Here is a 15105-nt window from a genome sequence, read left to right on the forward strand (position 1 = left end):
AGGACACTTCCCCACAGCTCTCAGGGCAAGGATTATAAGTTATGTCCTGGGAGCATATAAGGTCTTTATTGAAATCTTGTTCGTAGAAACTTGAAAAAGAGTTCATTCGATTTGAAATTCAAAGGGATAGTACCCTTTTTAATAGTCGAAAGTGATTTGAGGGCAACTAACCCCCCTCTCACGCCCATCATTTCCCCAAACACATCCAATCAAAATTTTAAGATAGCCATTTGTATTCAACGTAGTTGAAAGTTTGGAAATTAGGTCTGTAAGGATGACACCCCCTCCCCCACAGCCCTCAGGGCAAGGGTTATAAGTTATGCCCTGGGGCATATAAAGTTCTTATAGAAAGCGTTGTTGTAGAAACTTCAAAAAGGGCTTATTCCATTGGAAATTGAAATGGCTACTGGCCTTTTTAATAGTTGATAAGTGATTGGATAGCGACTAATGCCCCTCTCACGCCCACCATTTTCCAAAACACATCCAATCAAAATTTTTAGATATCCATTTTGTTCAACGTAGTTGAATGTTCTGGAAATTAGGTCTTTTAGGATGATAACACCCTCAGAGCCCTCAGTGCAAGGGTTGTAAGTTATGCCCTGGAGGCATATAAGGTTTGCATAGAAATTTGTTGTATAGATCATAGGCAGCTCGATCGCACTGCCTAAGTAAAGAACGGGGACACTCGAGAACGAGACAAGAAACGGGGACTAAGTAAAGAGGAGGACATTCCCCCACAACCCTCAAGGTAAAAGTTTTAAGTTATGCCCTGGGGGCATATAAGAACGATGTTGGCACAATGTATTATTTATTAATTTTTTCCTTTAGAGCAGGGCACTTCGTACTGAAGAAGTTGTCGTAGGAACTTCGAAATGCGCTCATTCAATTGGAAATTGGAGTGGCTTAAGCCCTTTTTAATAGTCGAAAGTGATTGGAAGGCGACTAACACCCCTCTCACGCCCACCATTTCCCCAAACACATCCAATCAAAATTTTGAGATAGCCATGATGTTTAACGTAGTTGAAAGTTCTGAAAATTTGGTCTTAGAGGAAGACAACCATCCTAACATACCTAAGGGTAAGGGTTGTAATTTATGCCCTGGGGGCATACATGGTGTTCATAGAAAGCATTGCCGTTTCCAAAAGGGTTCATTCGATCAGAAATTTAAAGCCATAATGCCCTTTTAAACAATTAAAAGTGTTTGGAAGGCTTGATATTTTTATAGTAAACATCGATGTTGGCACAATGCATTATTTTTTTTTGTTTAGACCAGGGCACTTCGTATCGAAGGAGTTGTCGTGGGAACTTTGAAAAGGGCTCATTCGATTGAAAATAGAAAGGGCTGATACCCTTTTTAATGGTCGAAATAGATTTGAGGGCAACTAATCCCCCTTCCACTCCCACCCTGCCGTTTCTGCTCATAAAATTTAACTAAATCAAAATAGCGTAAAGGTATTCCATTTCAGGTCAACCAGAGGAGTTATGAAACTAAATTAAACAGTACTATTTGTGTCCAGATTTTTAAAAGGGTGTATGTTGTTAAAAATTGCTGAAAATTTTTTTCCAGCATACAAATAGCAGGCCAAACTATAAAGTCTTAAAAAACGAAAAGCTTTAAAGTATTATTTTCTTTTTCTCTGAAAAGATTTTGACAATATAAAACGAACAGAAATTATTTGAACAAAATTTTTCCAAAAAACAAGTTTTTGAAAGAAAAGTAAAGAATTCTACGAAACAAAAAATTAGCAAAAATAAAAATGAAATAATCTACCAAGCGTGAAACTACCCCAAATCAGCATCGATAAATAAATGAAACCAAAAACGATGAGAAATTACAATAATTAACCGAGTCAAACTCAAAACGAGCAGAAATTAACATAAGTTGGTCACAAAACCCCTATGCCTTCCCAAGGCCAGAACAAAATTTGCACTTTACTGAAAAAATACAAATGAATGTACATTTTTGTTTAATATAGATTTTAATATTTGATTTAGTAATCAAAATGTTAATATTATTTGATTTATTTAAGTTATAAAAGTAAAAACATTTATATTTTTTAAGTAAACTGCAAATTTTGTTCTGGCCTTGGGAAGGCATAGGAGTTTCAATACCGCTGTCTAGGGATATAATGAAAGAAAGGTTGAGGTGGCTAGGACACGTGGTGCGGATGAAGGATGACAGATTGCCGAAGATTGTTCTTTTCGGCCAACCGTCTAGGGCTAAACGGAAAGCAGTTCGTCCTCATCTGGGATGGAAGGACATAATAAAGAAAGATTTAAAAGAAATGGGAACTTCGTGGGAGGGTGTAAAAAGGGAGGCTTTGAATAGATTTGGGATGGAGGAGGAGCGTGCGTAGCTTTGTTGGCCTCAGGCGGCTCGATGCTGCGGTGAGTCATTCGTAATAGTAGTAGTAGCACCTGGAGCCTTATTATTTTTTAATCCTTTTAGTACTGTCGCTAATTCTTCCGCTAAAAACAAATCTTCCTTCATATCCAAGGTATCACGAACTTTTTCATTTTCCTCTATATCTTTTCCTGTAGCTATATCTCGGTTTAGCGAATTTTCAAAATGTTCTGCCAATCTTTCTTTAACTCTTTCCTTATCCCTAATTGTGGCCCCGTTCCTATCTTTAACTGGGACAAGTCCTGATTGACTACTCTCTCTCAATTTGTTAACATGCCAGTACAATATTTTACTATTATGCCGTCTAGCTGCATCTTCCAGATCCTCGTTGCTCAAACTTAGTGATCCAGTCCAGTGAAGTCCAGTGATCTTGATGGGATTAGCGCTCATCATTTACGTTGTGATTGTCCGGCACTAGTCGCTCAGCTCCAGTTACTTTTTCAGTTCCGTTTGTGTTTGTCAATGGTGCCGGATTCCTTACTTTGTGGAGCGTTAACTTCTATTCTTAAACGTAGAAGAGACCTTTTTGATTCCAGTTCATATTTAGCCCCTTCACTGTTGCTTGCGATATTAGAAAGATTTTTTAATGTGTTCTGATTAGACCCCGGCACCGCGCCGATGAGGGAAGACCGGCGGCGGCGGGGCCAAAAACAGCATGCCGCGCCACGCCGCCGGTAGGATGTCAGCGGCGCGCCGCCGGCGCGATCAATGTTAACCGCAAACATTAATGTTTTCATCAGTCTTTCTCAAATCACAGCTTAAATTTACAACAGATTCGAGCCTATTCATGAGTTCAAAAATTCACAAGTCGCTGGCTGGAAACTGGTCTTCTTCGTTATTCATCAGGAGAAGAAGAAATCTGGTAGAAATGAAATGGCTGTATGAATTCTTAACATACATAATTATCAAAATTATTAGTTTTTTTTTCATCGAGCATTGCTGCATACAAAACTTTAAATACCGTATTACAAAATTCGCCAGTTATCTGGTTAAAAACTTGGAATATAACTTTGAACTTAGAAGCTTAATTTTTTCATAATGCCCTTTGCCTATATCTGTTTGTTCACCTTTAAAAAAGCTGAAATGGGCGACTTTGATATTGATTGTTTTTTTTTGCTCTTTTGGATTCCTAAAAAGCCTTATTGTATTAAAAAGTGGTTTTTAATAACAACTTAAACAAAATACATTTGAATTTTTTTTGGCTTCTTTATAGAATATATGTCATGTAGGCTAAGGCTGAACTGCTACTTTTTTATTGCTTTTGGCTGCTCTTTTGGATAGTATTAATTTTTTCTTCTGGGGATTAATTCCAAATTATAAATTCATAAATACCTAATATCAGTCAAATTATAAACTTCATCTAAAAGGAATAAATTTATCAAATTGAAAAATACATGATGAACACTTCACATAAGAACACTTCAATCACAATGAAACAAAAACACTCAATGGTTTATTCGGTATGAAAAAAAATGAAGTGCCAGCTATTTTCTTAGGTAAAAAATGAAAAGCTCATCCCTTTTAAATGTAATTAAATGAAATAATATGCAGACTGAAGTAGCTCCAGGAAGATGTTGAGAATTTGTTCCTAGTTCGTCACTTTTAACCCAAGCAAGATGTTAAGAGACTTAGTATCAGTTATTGAGTTTAAGCTTTGATTTCCAAATGCTCACAAAATTATCAAATTTAAGAAAGTCGCAACAATAAGTCACCTGTGGTCAAAATACTCAAAGACTCCTCTTTGTTCCCCACCCAGGCTCAAAGCTTCTGCTATGCTCAGTTCCATGGAAATCTCCAAAGAGTTTCTTTTTAAAATAGCTTTCAAGCGTAGTTAGGGGTATTTGCCCTTTTTTGCTTTTCTTCAAAGCTTTGAAAAAAGTGTTATAATATTCCAAATGTTACATTTGTTATATTTGTGCATATTTTTGGTAATCATTTGTGGGGTGATCTAATTTTTTAAACCACTGTAGATACGTAAGAACGTTGCAACATCTAGTACCCTGAGGTCATGAAACTGTCAAAGACTCCTCCTTGAACCTCCCAAATTGAAAGCTTTAATTATGACTTGGCCTTTTAATGTAACTTGGGCACTGGACCAAGGGCGCCCTTGTCACTCGAGCGCAACGTTAGGTGGGGATGTCGATATCGCTTTTGTCACACCATTTCGTTTTAGTGTGAATCTACCTGGTACTAATGAATGAATGTTTTCAAAGTAAACCCGTTTCATCAATGAAAAAAAAAACGGGTTTGACGCATATGTCCCTTTCCCTTTGGACAATAAAACCATGCAAGTGCTGTATCAAGTATAGCTCACGAAAATCTTGTTAATTTTTGTCAACTTTTCAACTTTTTGGCATCCCTGCTTTCAATAAAAGAAATCAAGGTACTATCACTTAAATATAATAACTCCCTATGCCCCCCCCTGGATACCAGCTTGATAGGATACCGCCTCTGCTTTAAATGAAAAAAAAACTTATTGGCACCCCTGCTTTAAAAAAAAACGAGGTATTGTCATTTAAATACGATAGCTCACTACCCCCCCCCTGGATACCAACTTGATAGGATGCAGTCTCTTCTTTAAATTAAAAAAAAACTTGTTGGGATCCCTGCTTTCGATAAAAAAAAAATCGAGATATTACCATTTAAATGTAATACCTCCCTACCCCCCCCCCTCTGGATACCCTCTAGATACGATGCCGTCTCAGCTTTCATTAGAAGAATGATTTACTTAATAATTAACTAGGTCGCTATATGGTTGAAACAAACACGCAAAATAACGTTAAACAGTTTAGTGTTCCTTGAAAAAAAAAATTGAGGGTATGAGTAAAGGGGTACAGAGACGACAACAAAAATGTCGAAATTATTCAGATATACCTCAAATTATTGGAAAACTGAGTCATAGATTCGCCTTGGCATTCCAAAGATCCAAAGAATCTAATTAAAAGGGAGCCCACACAAAACCTAAATTCGGCCTATAGCCTATGAGAAATCGGAAAATCCCCAAGACAATCAACAAGTCCTACAGGGGAGGGGGGCCTGGGTCTATCAAAATATTTCAATGGTTTCCCAGGGAATTTGATATCATTTTATTCTGTCTCCACTTTAAATGAAAAATATAATTATCTTTTTGGCATCCCTGTTTTCAATAAAAAAAAAATGAGGTATTATCATTTAAAAATGACAAGCCCCTATCCCCCCCACCTATAGGCAATAATTTACATTTTATTTATGAATAATATTTTTGAGATAACTTCCGGTTCAATTTTTAATTCCCCAACCTTGTACATAGATTAGTCTATAGCTATATTTTGTCTCAATAGAAGGTTTTTTTTTTTGGGGGGGGGGGGGTAAAAATGTTTAATAATAAAAATTTTTTTTTATTTAATGCGTTAAAAAATTTATTATTAAAAATTAATAAAATATCATCTAAAAACAGCAAAAAAAAAAAATCTGTAAACTTACAATTCAGCTGTAGAAACTATCTGTCAGCTGTAAATTTCAAAATCCAGGTGAAGGCTAAAGCTATACAGCAGTAAATGCCTTCTATAATTCTATTCAACTTGAAAATAAAAGTCTTGACTACGAATGGTGAAATAAATAGCAATTGGGAAACTGCATTCGAAATGATTTAAATTCATTTCATAAAGACGATACTTTTTGTCAACATATGAAGAACTGTGTATATTGCAATATTTGCAATTGCATATTGCATCTCTCTGGTTTTTATGCAAAGTAACAAAAGAGACGAAAATTAATGAACAAAAGAGTAGTGAAGAATTATGGTATGCAAAGTAATATTTGGCAGGGAAAGTCACTGGTGATAAATCGCTAGTGGTGGCACCGTGATTGCGTGATTTTCGGGGATTCGGGGAACCAAATTTTTTTGGGGGGTGACGCAGATTTTGGGGGAAATTCCCGAAAATTCGCGGATAGTGCAGGCCTTGCTTGATTTCTAATCAGGAAAATCAAAATACTAAACCACACGAGAAGGAAAAGCTCCGACTTTGCGGTTGATGCAATAAAGAATTGCCACAAAATTAATTTAAAGTCGACGAGAACGCCGCCGCCTAAATCGGCGGCCGTGTGCCGGCGGCGTTACGACCGTTCGGCGGCGTTCGACTGGGCATCTCGTCGGCGGCGATGATCCGCCAGCGCGGCACCGGGGTCTAGTTCTGATCCCATACATTATTGAACGAACTGCGAAAGACTCAAAGCAATTTGGGTTTCAACCACGTATTGGGAGCCAACATGCGCATAAGCTTTCAGCTTCAATTCTTTATGACGCCCAGTCCAAAGGTTATGAATTAAAAATTTGCGCTTTGGACTTGTCTAAAGCTTTCGATAGTACTTACCATGCACAAGTGTGGCAGTCTTTGTTAGAGTTTGGAGTGAACCAATCTGTCATGCATTTACTTAAATTTTGGTCTAGTAATTCGTTTCTTCGTTTAAAATCTGGTACAGGGTACTACTATAATATACCAGTTCAATCAGGAGTACGACAGGGTGGAGTACTATCACCTTATCTATTTATGCTTACATTCTATTAATGCTTGCATTCGAAATGTGATATCAGGAATCAAGCCTTCGTATTTTTATAATTTACCTGATGTGTCTTATATTGCGTACGCGGACGACCTGCTAGTTTTAAGCCGAACCAATTCTATTTTGGCATTATCTGTGCAACGTATTTCTATGATATTTCAGGATGTTGGTCTGTTTTTGAATGTTGATAAATGCGAATATTCAGTTGTTAATCGCAAATCATCACCTCATAATTTGTCCTGTGGATCCTCAGTAATTTGCAATGTTGCGAGTTTACAGTGGTCAGGGATTAGTATTTGTTCTAAACTCCCTTTTTTGCGACTTGAGGTTGAGAGATGTTAATGGTGCTATCGACATTATCCAATCGTTTGAGTTGTTTAGTGCTAATTTAACAAGACATGTCTTTGTGTCCCTAGGCCCAAACTATAATATTATCCGTGTTTTTGTCCGTGACTAAGGTTTGAGTTATCTATGTTTCTGTGTATTTGATTTTTCTTCCTTTTTAGTGTAATTTACTCCGCTTGTTTTGTTTAAAAGTAGGTTATAAATAAATTGTTATTATTATTATACCTAAGACAAGCGGAAATAAAGTCAAATAGGAATTCAAGTGTAAAACAAACATAAATCGCTAAAAATAAATAAGTGAAGCCCAAAACGAACAGAAATTACAATAAAGAATCAGTTGAATGTAAAACGAACAGAAGCTACAGCAAATAAGAGTAGGACAAGCATCCCTTGTGCCTCGTAAAGGCCAGAACGTCACTTGTGCTTTACTGAAAACAATCCTTATTTCGAACTGTGAGTTTTTATTTGTTCCTGAAAGTTTGAGTAATTTTATATTTATTAACGGATATAAAGGACTAAACACTTAAAATGTATTTTATTTTCATTAAACTGCAAATGACTTTCTGATCTTTACTAGAAACGGGGGCCTTTAAACTTGCTTTTTTTTTTATAGTACCTGTTTATTTATAATTTAACTTCATTAATATAGTAATTTTTGTTCAATTTATTCATTGATAGAGATTTATGTGGTTTTATATTATTCTTATATTATTTACTGATATAAATTTATGTCCATTTTAAACTTGAATTATTGTTGACTTTATCTCCGCTCGTCCTAGGTTTAATATAGCTTTTTACTTTACTTTGAAAAAATTACCTGTGGAAAGTTCTTTTAAAATAATTTCTGTTCGTTTTACTTTTTCATTGGTCAATAAAAAAATATCTGCAAAACGTTTTTCGGTTTTTTTCTGATTAAGAATCAAAATTTTGATTTTCTATTTATATATTGGATAAAATTGCGTAATAAATTTGAGAATACTTGTACTATAGAACTTTGGATTGGTGGTGACGGGAAAAATTCAAATAAATGAACTAAAAATCTGTATGATTTTTGAATTTGTATACGGCTGAAGCCGTTCTGGCCACTTTTAGAGCCCCCTCAACATGCCTTAAAAATTTGAACTTAATTCTCTTCAGCGTCTCTGAGATATTGCAGACAAATTGAGATATCCCTCAATATTCCACGAAATTCTTAACTGAATATCCTCAGCGGTTCCAAAAACGGTGTAGATATGTTCTTTTGACCCTCTGGCGATACAACTAAATATGTCCTAAAGGTTTAAGTCATAGATGAAAATTCCATTGACGAACACTCTTTTGACAAACAGGATACATATAGTTTCTTTTGATTTTGTTCAGCAAAATCAAGTTTCTTATGTATCCTTAAAAATGAGTGGGGCTACCAATCCCACTCTTTATATTAAAAATCCACTCTTTATGTTAACCAATCCCACTCTTTATATTAAAAATCCACTCTTTATATTAACCAATCCCACTCTTTATATTAAAAATCCACTCTTTATATTAACCAATCCCACTCTTTATATTAAAGATCAACTTTTGCTTAGCAACGATTCGAAAAAGAAGGCTCATTTATATGACTATGTGTATAACCCTTAGAAATAGAAATTCATGCAAGCCACTGGCTTGTCTAAGACAGTCTAGCAAACTAAGCCAGACCGAAGTTCAAAAAACTAATGTTGTACCCCTGAGGTCACAAAAACAACATCAGCTATTACATTTTGTAGCAATTCCTATGTTGGCTCTGATTATCAACAATGTGATGATACTCTTGTTTGTGAAATGAGTCCGTGTTATCAGTTAGCACTCCCTTGACATTTTTGCTAGTACACAGGACACCGTGCATCCAGTTCATCAAAATACCATCCCAGCCATTACTGCATCTGTGTATGAGATAATAATAAGGTGGTCGTTTCTGCAGAAAAATTATGACGTTCTGACCTTTTCTTTTTAAATGGTGATTTTTTCATTGCTTTTTTACAGTTATATCCCAAGATTTCCATCAGATTTCTCACTCATGGTTGGTCCATCTTAGAAATGACATGGAGCCAAAACTTCCCAGGGACTGTTTGTGAAAAGGAAGGGGGAGGGTGGATCATGTTAAATTCAAATTGGGGGATTATGGGCCAAGGAAGTTAAAAATTTAATTTAATAGGGAAGGGGCCAAAACAGTTTTGTCTGTAATCTAGACAAAAATAAAATTTTTGTACTAGATGCTCCTATGGAACTTACAATTTACGTGTGGTAAGTAGCGATATGAATCAAAATATTAAATGCACTATTATGTTTTCGAAATGGCGTGTATCTACAGCGTTTCATAAATAGCTTTTGCATAGGTTTTACAGGAGTCAAAAATGATTTTTGTGCAGCTCGTCCCTATCTCATGACCTTCCCCCTCCTTCCCCCCCCCCCCCACAAAAAACAACAACAAACGGAGACATCCAATCAAAATTAAAAAAAGAAAACATTTTGATCAAACATGTTGAAAAATTCAACAATATGCATACAGTTATGACATGAACCCCCACAGCCCCCAGGGAAAGGGTTGTAAATTAAACAAAAAGGTACTATGTGCATCCTGTTTATCAAAAGGGTGTATCTGCAGTGTCTTAGGAACAGCTACGGGTATTAAGTTGAAACTTTCTGGCCTACTACTGCTACTACTACTGCGACTAGTTGGTACTGCGACCACTCACGATTACGACTATGGCCCCTTATGATTGTTACTGCGACTGTGACTGCAACAACTTGTGACTGGGACAAGGGTCATAAACTATGGAATTTAGCCTTTAATTACACACAGATTTCGAAATAGAAAATGGGGGGGGGGGGCATTTTGATCCTAGGTGTCTGCTCAAAGTTGCAAGTGATCATTCTCTCTGCCAAGATAATCTTTTAATTTATTAAATGTGTGGGAAACTCTAAGGAGGCCAGAAAATCAGCCCAAGACTTTTTGTTCCTAACAAGCTGTATTTCGAGAAAGCTCTTACGCGTAATTAAATAGGTCAATGTTTTGGAGTTTCCCAAGAGTTAATTCTACTCAGAAAATGAAGCACTTACCTGAGTAAATTAAAACACGCTTTATGAACCAGATTTTTCAAATTAATTTACAATCTCCTGGAAATAGTTAAAATGATCGAGTTAAAACTATATATGGATATTGGAGGGTAGGCAAGTCAAGAGGATTTCAAATTATATAATGGATTTCTGACTCAGAGGAGGGGACGGGGGTAAAATGAAAGACATTATGAGTATTCAGGTCATCAAAGGAGACTCCCTTTGATACTTTGAGAACAGCTTGGGAAATGAAGTTGAAACTTAGTTGAATGCAGTTGTTTGCACTATAGGCTCTTATGAGACTTGTACTTTATGCACGGTTGTCAGAATAGCATATATGCAATATCCTAGGAACGGCTTAGAGTATTAAATTCAAGCTCTCGGGTATTGTTAAGTGGACGCTGAATTGTGACTTGGGGGACAGGTTAGAGCTAAAACAAAAAATACGTTGTGCAACCAGGTTATCAAAACACCATACCTGCTATATCTTGGGAACGTAAATTAGATGCTTATCGGATCCAGTCGAAACTTTAAAGGGGTATTGGATGGGAAGAAGGGTCAAGATAATTTTGAATTTTAACTTAGGAAGGGGCATATTAAGGGATGCTTACTACGTGCGATAAATTTTGGAAGAAAAACGCAATTAGAACTCTCAGTGCGAAGATCTCTTTTCTTTTACGCTGATCTGCTTTAAAATTTCAGACCATCAACTTCAGTCCTATCGAAAGCCAAAAACTACTTTCTTTTACGCTGATCTGCTTTAAAATTTCAGGCCATCAACTTCAGTCCTATTGAAAGCAGAGAACTCTTTTCTTTTACGCTGATCTGCGTTAAAATTTCAGGCCATCAACTTCATTCCTATTGCAAGTGAATAATCATACATAATTCAATTCATTTGAAGGATACTCCCCAGTCCAATCTAGCAATAAAAAATCTAAAGACATTAAAATGTAAAATTTATACAGAAGTTTTGCTTTAAAGTTTCTATCTTATTTGATTTACTATGAGAATCAGATACAGACTTACCGAATTAAAGTCAGGTTTTAGTTCAATTACTTTATTCAGGTCATCCAAAGCTGACTTGGATCTTCCTAGTGCCAAAAATACAGTGGCTCTTCTGAATAGCGTAAGATAATTATTGGAATCTATCTCTAAAATAAAGGAACATAATCAAGAATAAGTATAGAGTATAATGGGTAATTAATAAGAGTCGTATCTTCCGCATTTAACGGCAGACGCAGCATAGTGGCTGGCGAAAGCATTAGAAGTGTCTCCAAATAAGTAGAAAATTTCAAACAGAACAGGATAATTAATATGATTATGATATAGGCCTGGTCTTATCTGTATATTTATAGCATTTAAAGGTGAAGTGTCTGTGTAAGTAATAAATAACCTGTACTGGTTTTGTTTCAAGAATTAATTTACCTTAATCGGCCTATCCAGGCTGAACAGAGTAGGCCTACTAGTCAAACAGTTTTGGACTCTTTACCCTCACCTGCATTTCAAATTTCCTAAAAAGGCAAGTATTTGGCTGTTTAGGGTGGGCTAATCTACTGTTTAAAAGACATTTACTAGGCCCAGCCTTATGTTTTCGCCAGATGCTAGATGGCGTTGGTGTTTTTTTTTTCGACACTAGCGCGAGTTTCCACTCTTGCCAGTTACCCATACTCTTTGAGGTAGGTATTAAAGCAGCCCACACGACTGCCAGTAAAATGAGCCAGTCTGGTTTAATCACAGCTTTCAAATACCTAATAAAACACCAGAAAACTCATCAGAGAACAAGGCCGTACCCAGAGGGAGGGGGGGGAGGTTTGAGCCCCCAACAAAATGTTTGTTTAACTCGTAAAAACGTAACAAAAATGGATATAAACAAATTTTGTGTGCGTTTTTTGAGGTTTTTTTTGTGTAACCCACCCCCCTCCCCGAAAAAAAATCCTTGAGTAAAACTCCGTCCGAAAAAAATCCTGGGTACGGTCTTGTCAGAGAATTTACCTCAAAGATGCCGACAACACTTAATAGAAGACAAACAATTATAACTAAATGTTGAAAATCCAAATCGACAAAGAATCCAATTAATCAATCCACAAAAAGGAGTGCAAAGCAGTGGTGTAGTTCAGCTAAAAGAGTGCACAAGCAACACATACAGGACAAAAAAAAAGACTAAGAACAAAACTTATGAATTATCTGAGCTACACAACGGAAAAGAATTTCATTCAGAATCTACGCAAAAGGAATTTTACGGTTACCCCGTAGAACCTTATCCGCCAGTCTTTGCTCAATTTATGAAGGATAATCGGAAATTTTTTACGACAACACGATCTTCTGGTTTTACTTTAAATAATTATGAGGTTGAACTCTTTTGATATTCTTGCAAAAACATAGCTGCTAGCTCTGTAGACAGTCCCATGTTCCTGTGGAAAGTTCACGTGCGTAGAACACACTAACAATTGGCGAAGGCAATATGGAGATAAAACTTAAATAGAAAACCCCTCAAAAAGGTAAAAATGATGATTTTGATTCTGCTTTAGCCCTCTGCATTTTTGAATATCCAGATTGTGTAGTAGTTTCGTTAAGATAAGGCAAACTTGTGTCCATAATAAATACTTTTCCATTACTATTTATGGAGCCCTACAGAGACCCCATAGGGTTCCAGAGAACCCAAGTGTAGAGGTTTCAAGCACATATCTTAAAAAATATGGAATTTCATTTGCCAGAAGAAAGTAGTTTTTGTTTTCTCATGGGTAACCGTATCGAACCAGAGGATCTGGTTCGAATCGTCCTAGAAGATCCTCTAGAATGGTCCTAGAGGATCTGGAAAGGGTGATTCCAACGGAAATCGAAAGTTCTAGTACCCTTTTTAAGTGACCAAAAAGATTGGAGGGCAACTAGACCCCTCCAAAGCCTCTTTTGTCCCAGAGACATACAACCAAAATTTTGAAATAGCCATTTGATTCAACATAGCCGAGAGGTCCAATAACTATGTCTCTGGGGATGACAAGACCCCCCAAAGCCCCTAGAGAAAGGAATATAAGTTACACAATTTGGCAATTGTTTACATATAGCATTTGTTATTGGGATGTAAACAGGATTTTTTTTTTGGGGGGGGGCGGATTTTCCATGGTGAAAAATTCTCCATTGGGAGCATCCATGAGGAGCTTCCAGGAAAAATTTCATACGAGGAAGAGAATTTTCTGCCATTATTTGAAATACGGTCCAAAACTAAATGTTAAAAAAAAGCTGTTTCAGCTGAAAGAAAGGAACATTATTCCGTATATGAAGAGCTGTTCCTTCCTAGTCCCTCGCTGTTTACACTAAAGTCTTTTTCTTTCAATTTTTAAGAAAGACTTCTAAAAAGCACTGACCGTTGAATTTGAATGAGAAGTATTTTTAAAGAACTTTGAGAGTTTAGCATAACGAGCGAAGGATAAGCAAGATATAATTAATATTCATTTTAAATTTGAATGTTGCTTCTTACTTTCAGTTGAAAAAACTTTTTTTTAAAATTTAGTATTACGGTTTATATAGACTACTTGACTCTTTAGGGTGAATGCACCACCGTACGGCCGTACGTGACCGTACACCGTAAGGCTGTCTCTGAAACAGGGAAGCTCAATATGTTAATTTCCCCCTAAAAAGAAAGTTACTATAGTCCCTCTTTCCATACAAAGTGGCAAGAAAAAAAAATAAATAAATACATAAGGTAATAGATATATTAATTCGATATTGATTTTTAATAGGGCAGGGCTAATGCACTGCCTACGATTGTTTTTGTTATCGACGAAATTTATCTGGCCAGTCATTCCATTTTGTTCACAACCAGCAAGAAAATAAGTGACATAAGGCCAGGGTACTGCTCTACCTTCAGACGGCTGCTGTTAGGCCATCCAAGTCTGGAGCAGACTGTCTTTTATTATTTTCTTTAGATTATTTCATGACTCGTTAAAGGTTCTATTAATCATCTTCTTTCCAAGGGAAGCCAACGATCTACCACTGCATCTTTAAATAATACCTTCTTTTTCCTAGTGTCATTGACCAGTTTCTGTTAGTGGAATCTGAGACAAATTTGTCCTTTCCATCGAATGTTTTATATTTCCCCTTTTAATGTCTGGAATTCTTTATTCCCCTGCTCCCGCTTACTTTGAGCATTTTCTTAACTATTATCCCAACTTCCCTACACCAAATCCACATCACACCATGCTCATTGCTATTCTTGACTTATTGATGGACATCAAACATTCTTGTACAAGCTCCCTGACATTTTTCATCTTATCATTCTCATAGCTTATGTCATTTTATAACTGCTACACTTTCCAAACACACACTATCTTACATTAAACATTTTGGTTACTGTATTGCCGAAACTAAGTTCCACCCACTGCTTCATTTCCTCGTGTACGATGTCCCTCAAAATGGACACTTTCAATTCTTTCTTTATTTCATCTGTCACCTTTATAGGCTCTTTCATTTTCTAGCTCTTCCAAGTCTCACTTATTCTTACTGTTATTTACTTTTCATTCTTCTTAATTTTTGGTTCCTTAGAAACCCTGGGAAGCTTCTCCACTGTCACCTCGTCACCCGTTATACTGCTAGATATCAGAAAATCATTTGCTGATCAAGCCTTCAAACTGCAAAGGCTAATAAAGTCCTCTGCTTTGCTATCCATTTTGGAGATTAGACCGACGCCATCTAAAGCAAACAAAGGTTTAGGGTTATAGATGGCGTTTCTGTTGGTGCAA

At 36.4% G+C, this 15105-nt stretch overlaps 1 protein-coding gene across 1 annotated transcript in view; it reads right to left on the bottom strand.

Moving 5' to 3' along the window:
* Positions 1–15105, bottom strand: part of P58IPK (dnaJ homolog subfamily C member P58IPK) — a 77775-nt gene that overhangs the window by 52902 nt on the left and 9768 nt on the right. Inside the window, exon 3 of the mRNA XM_089096867.1 lies at positions 11396–11520. Within this exon, the coding sequence (XP_088952993.1) occupies positions 11396–11520 (125 nt within the window). The remainder of the gene's footprint in view (positions 1–11395; positions 11521–15105) is intronic.

Source organism: Artemia sp. Qi Xiang Cuo, chromosome 1 (assembly GCF_049724085.1).
Source record: "Artemia sp. Qi Xiang Cuo chromosome 1, ASM4972408v1, whole genome shotgun sequence".
Lineage (NCBI taxonomy): Eukaryota > Metazoa > Arthropoda > Branchiopoda > Anostraca > Artemiidae > Artemia > Artemia sp. Qi Xiang Cuo.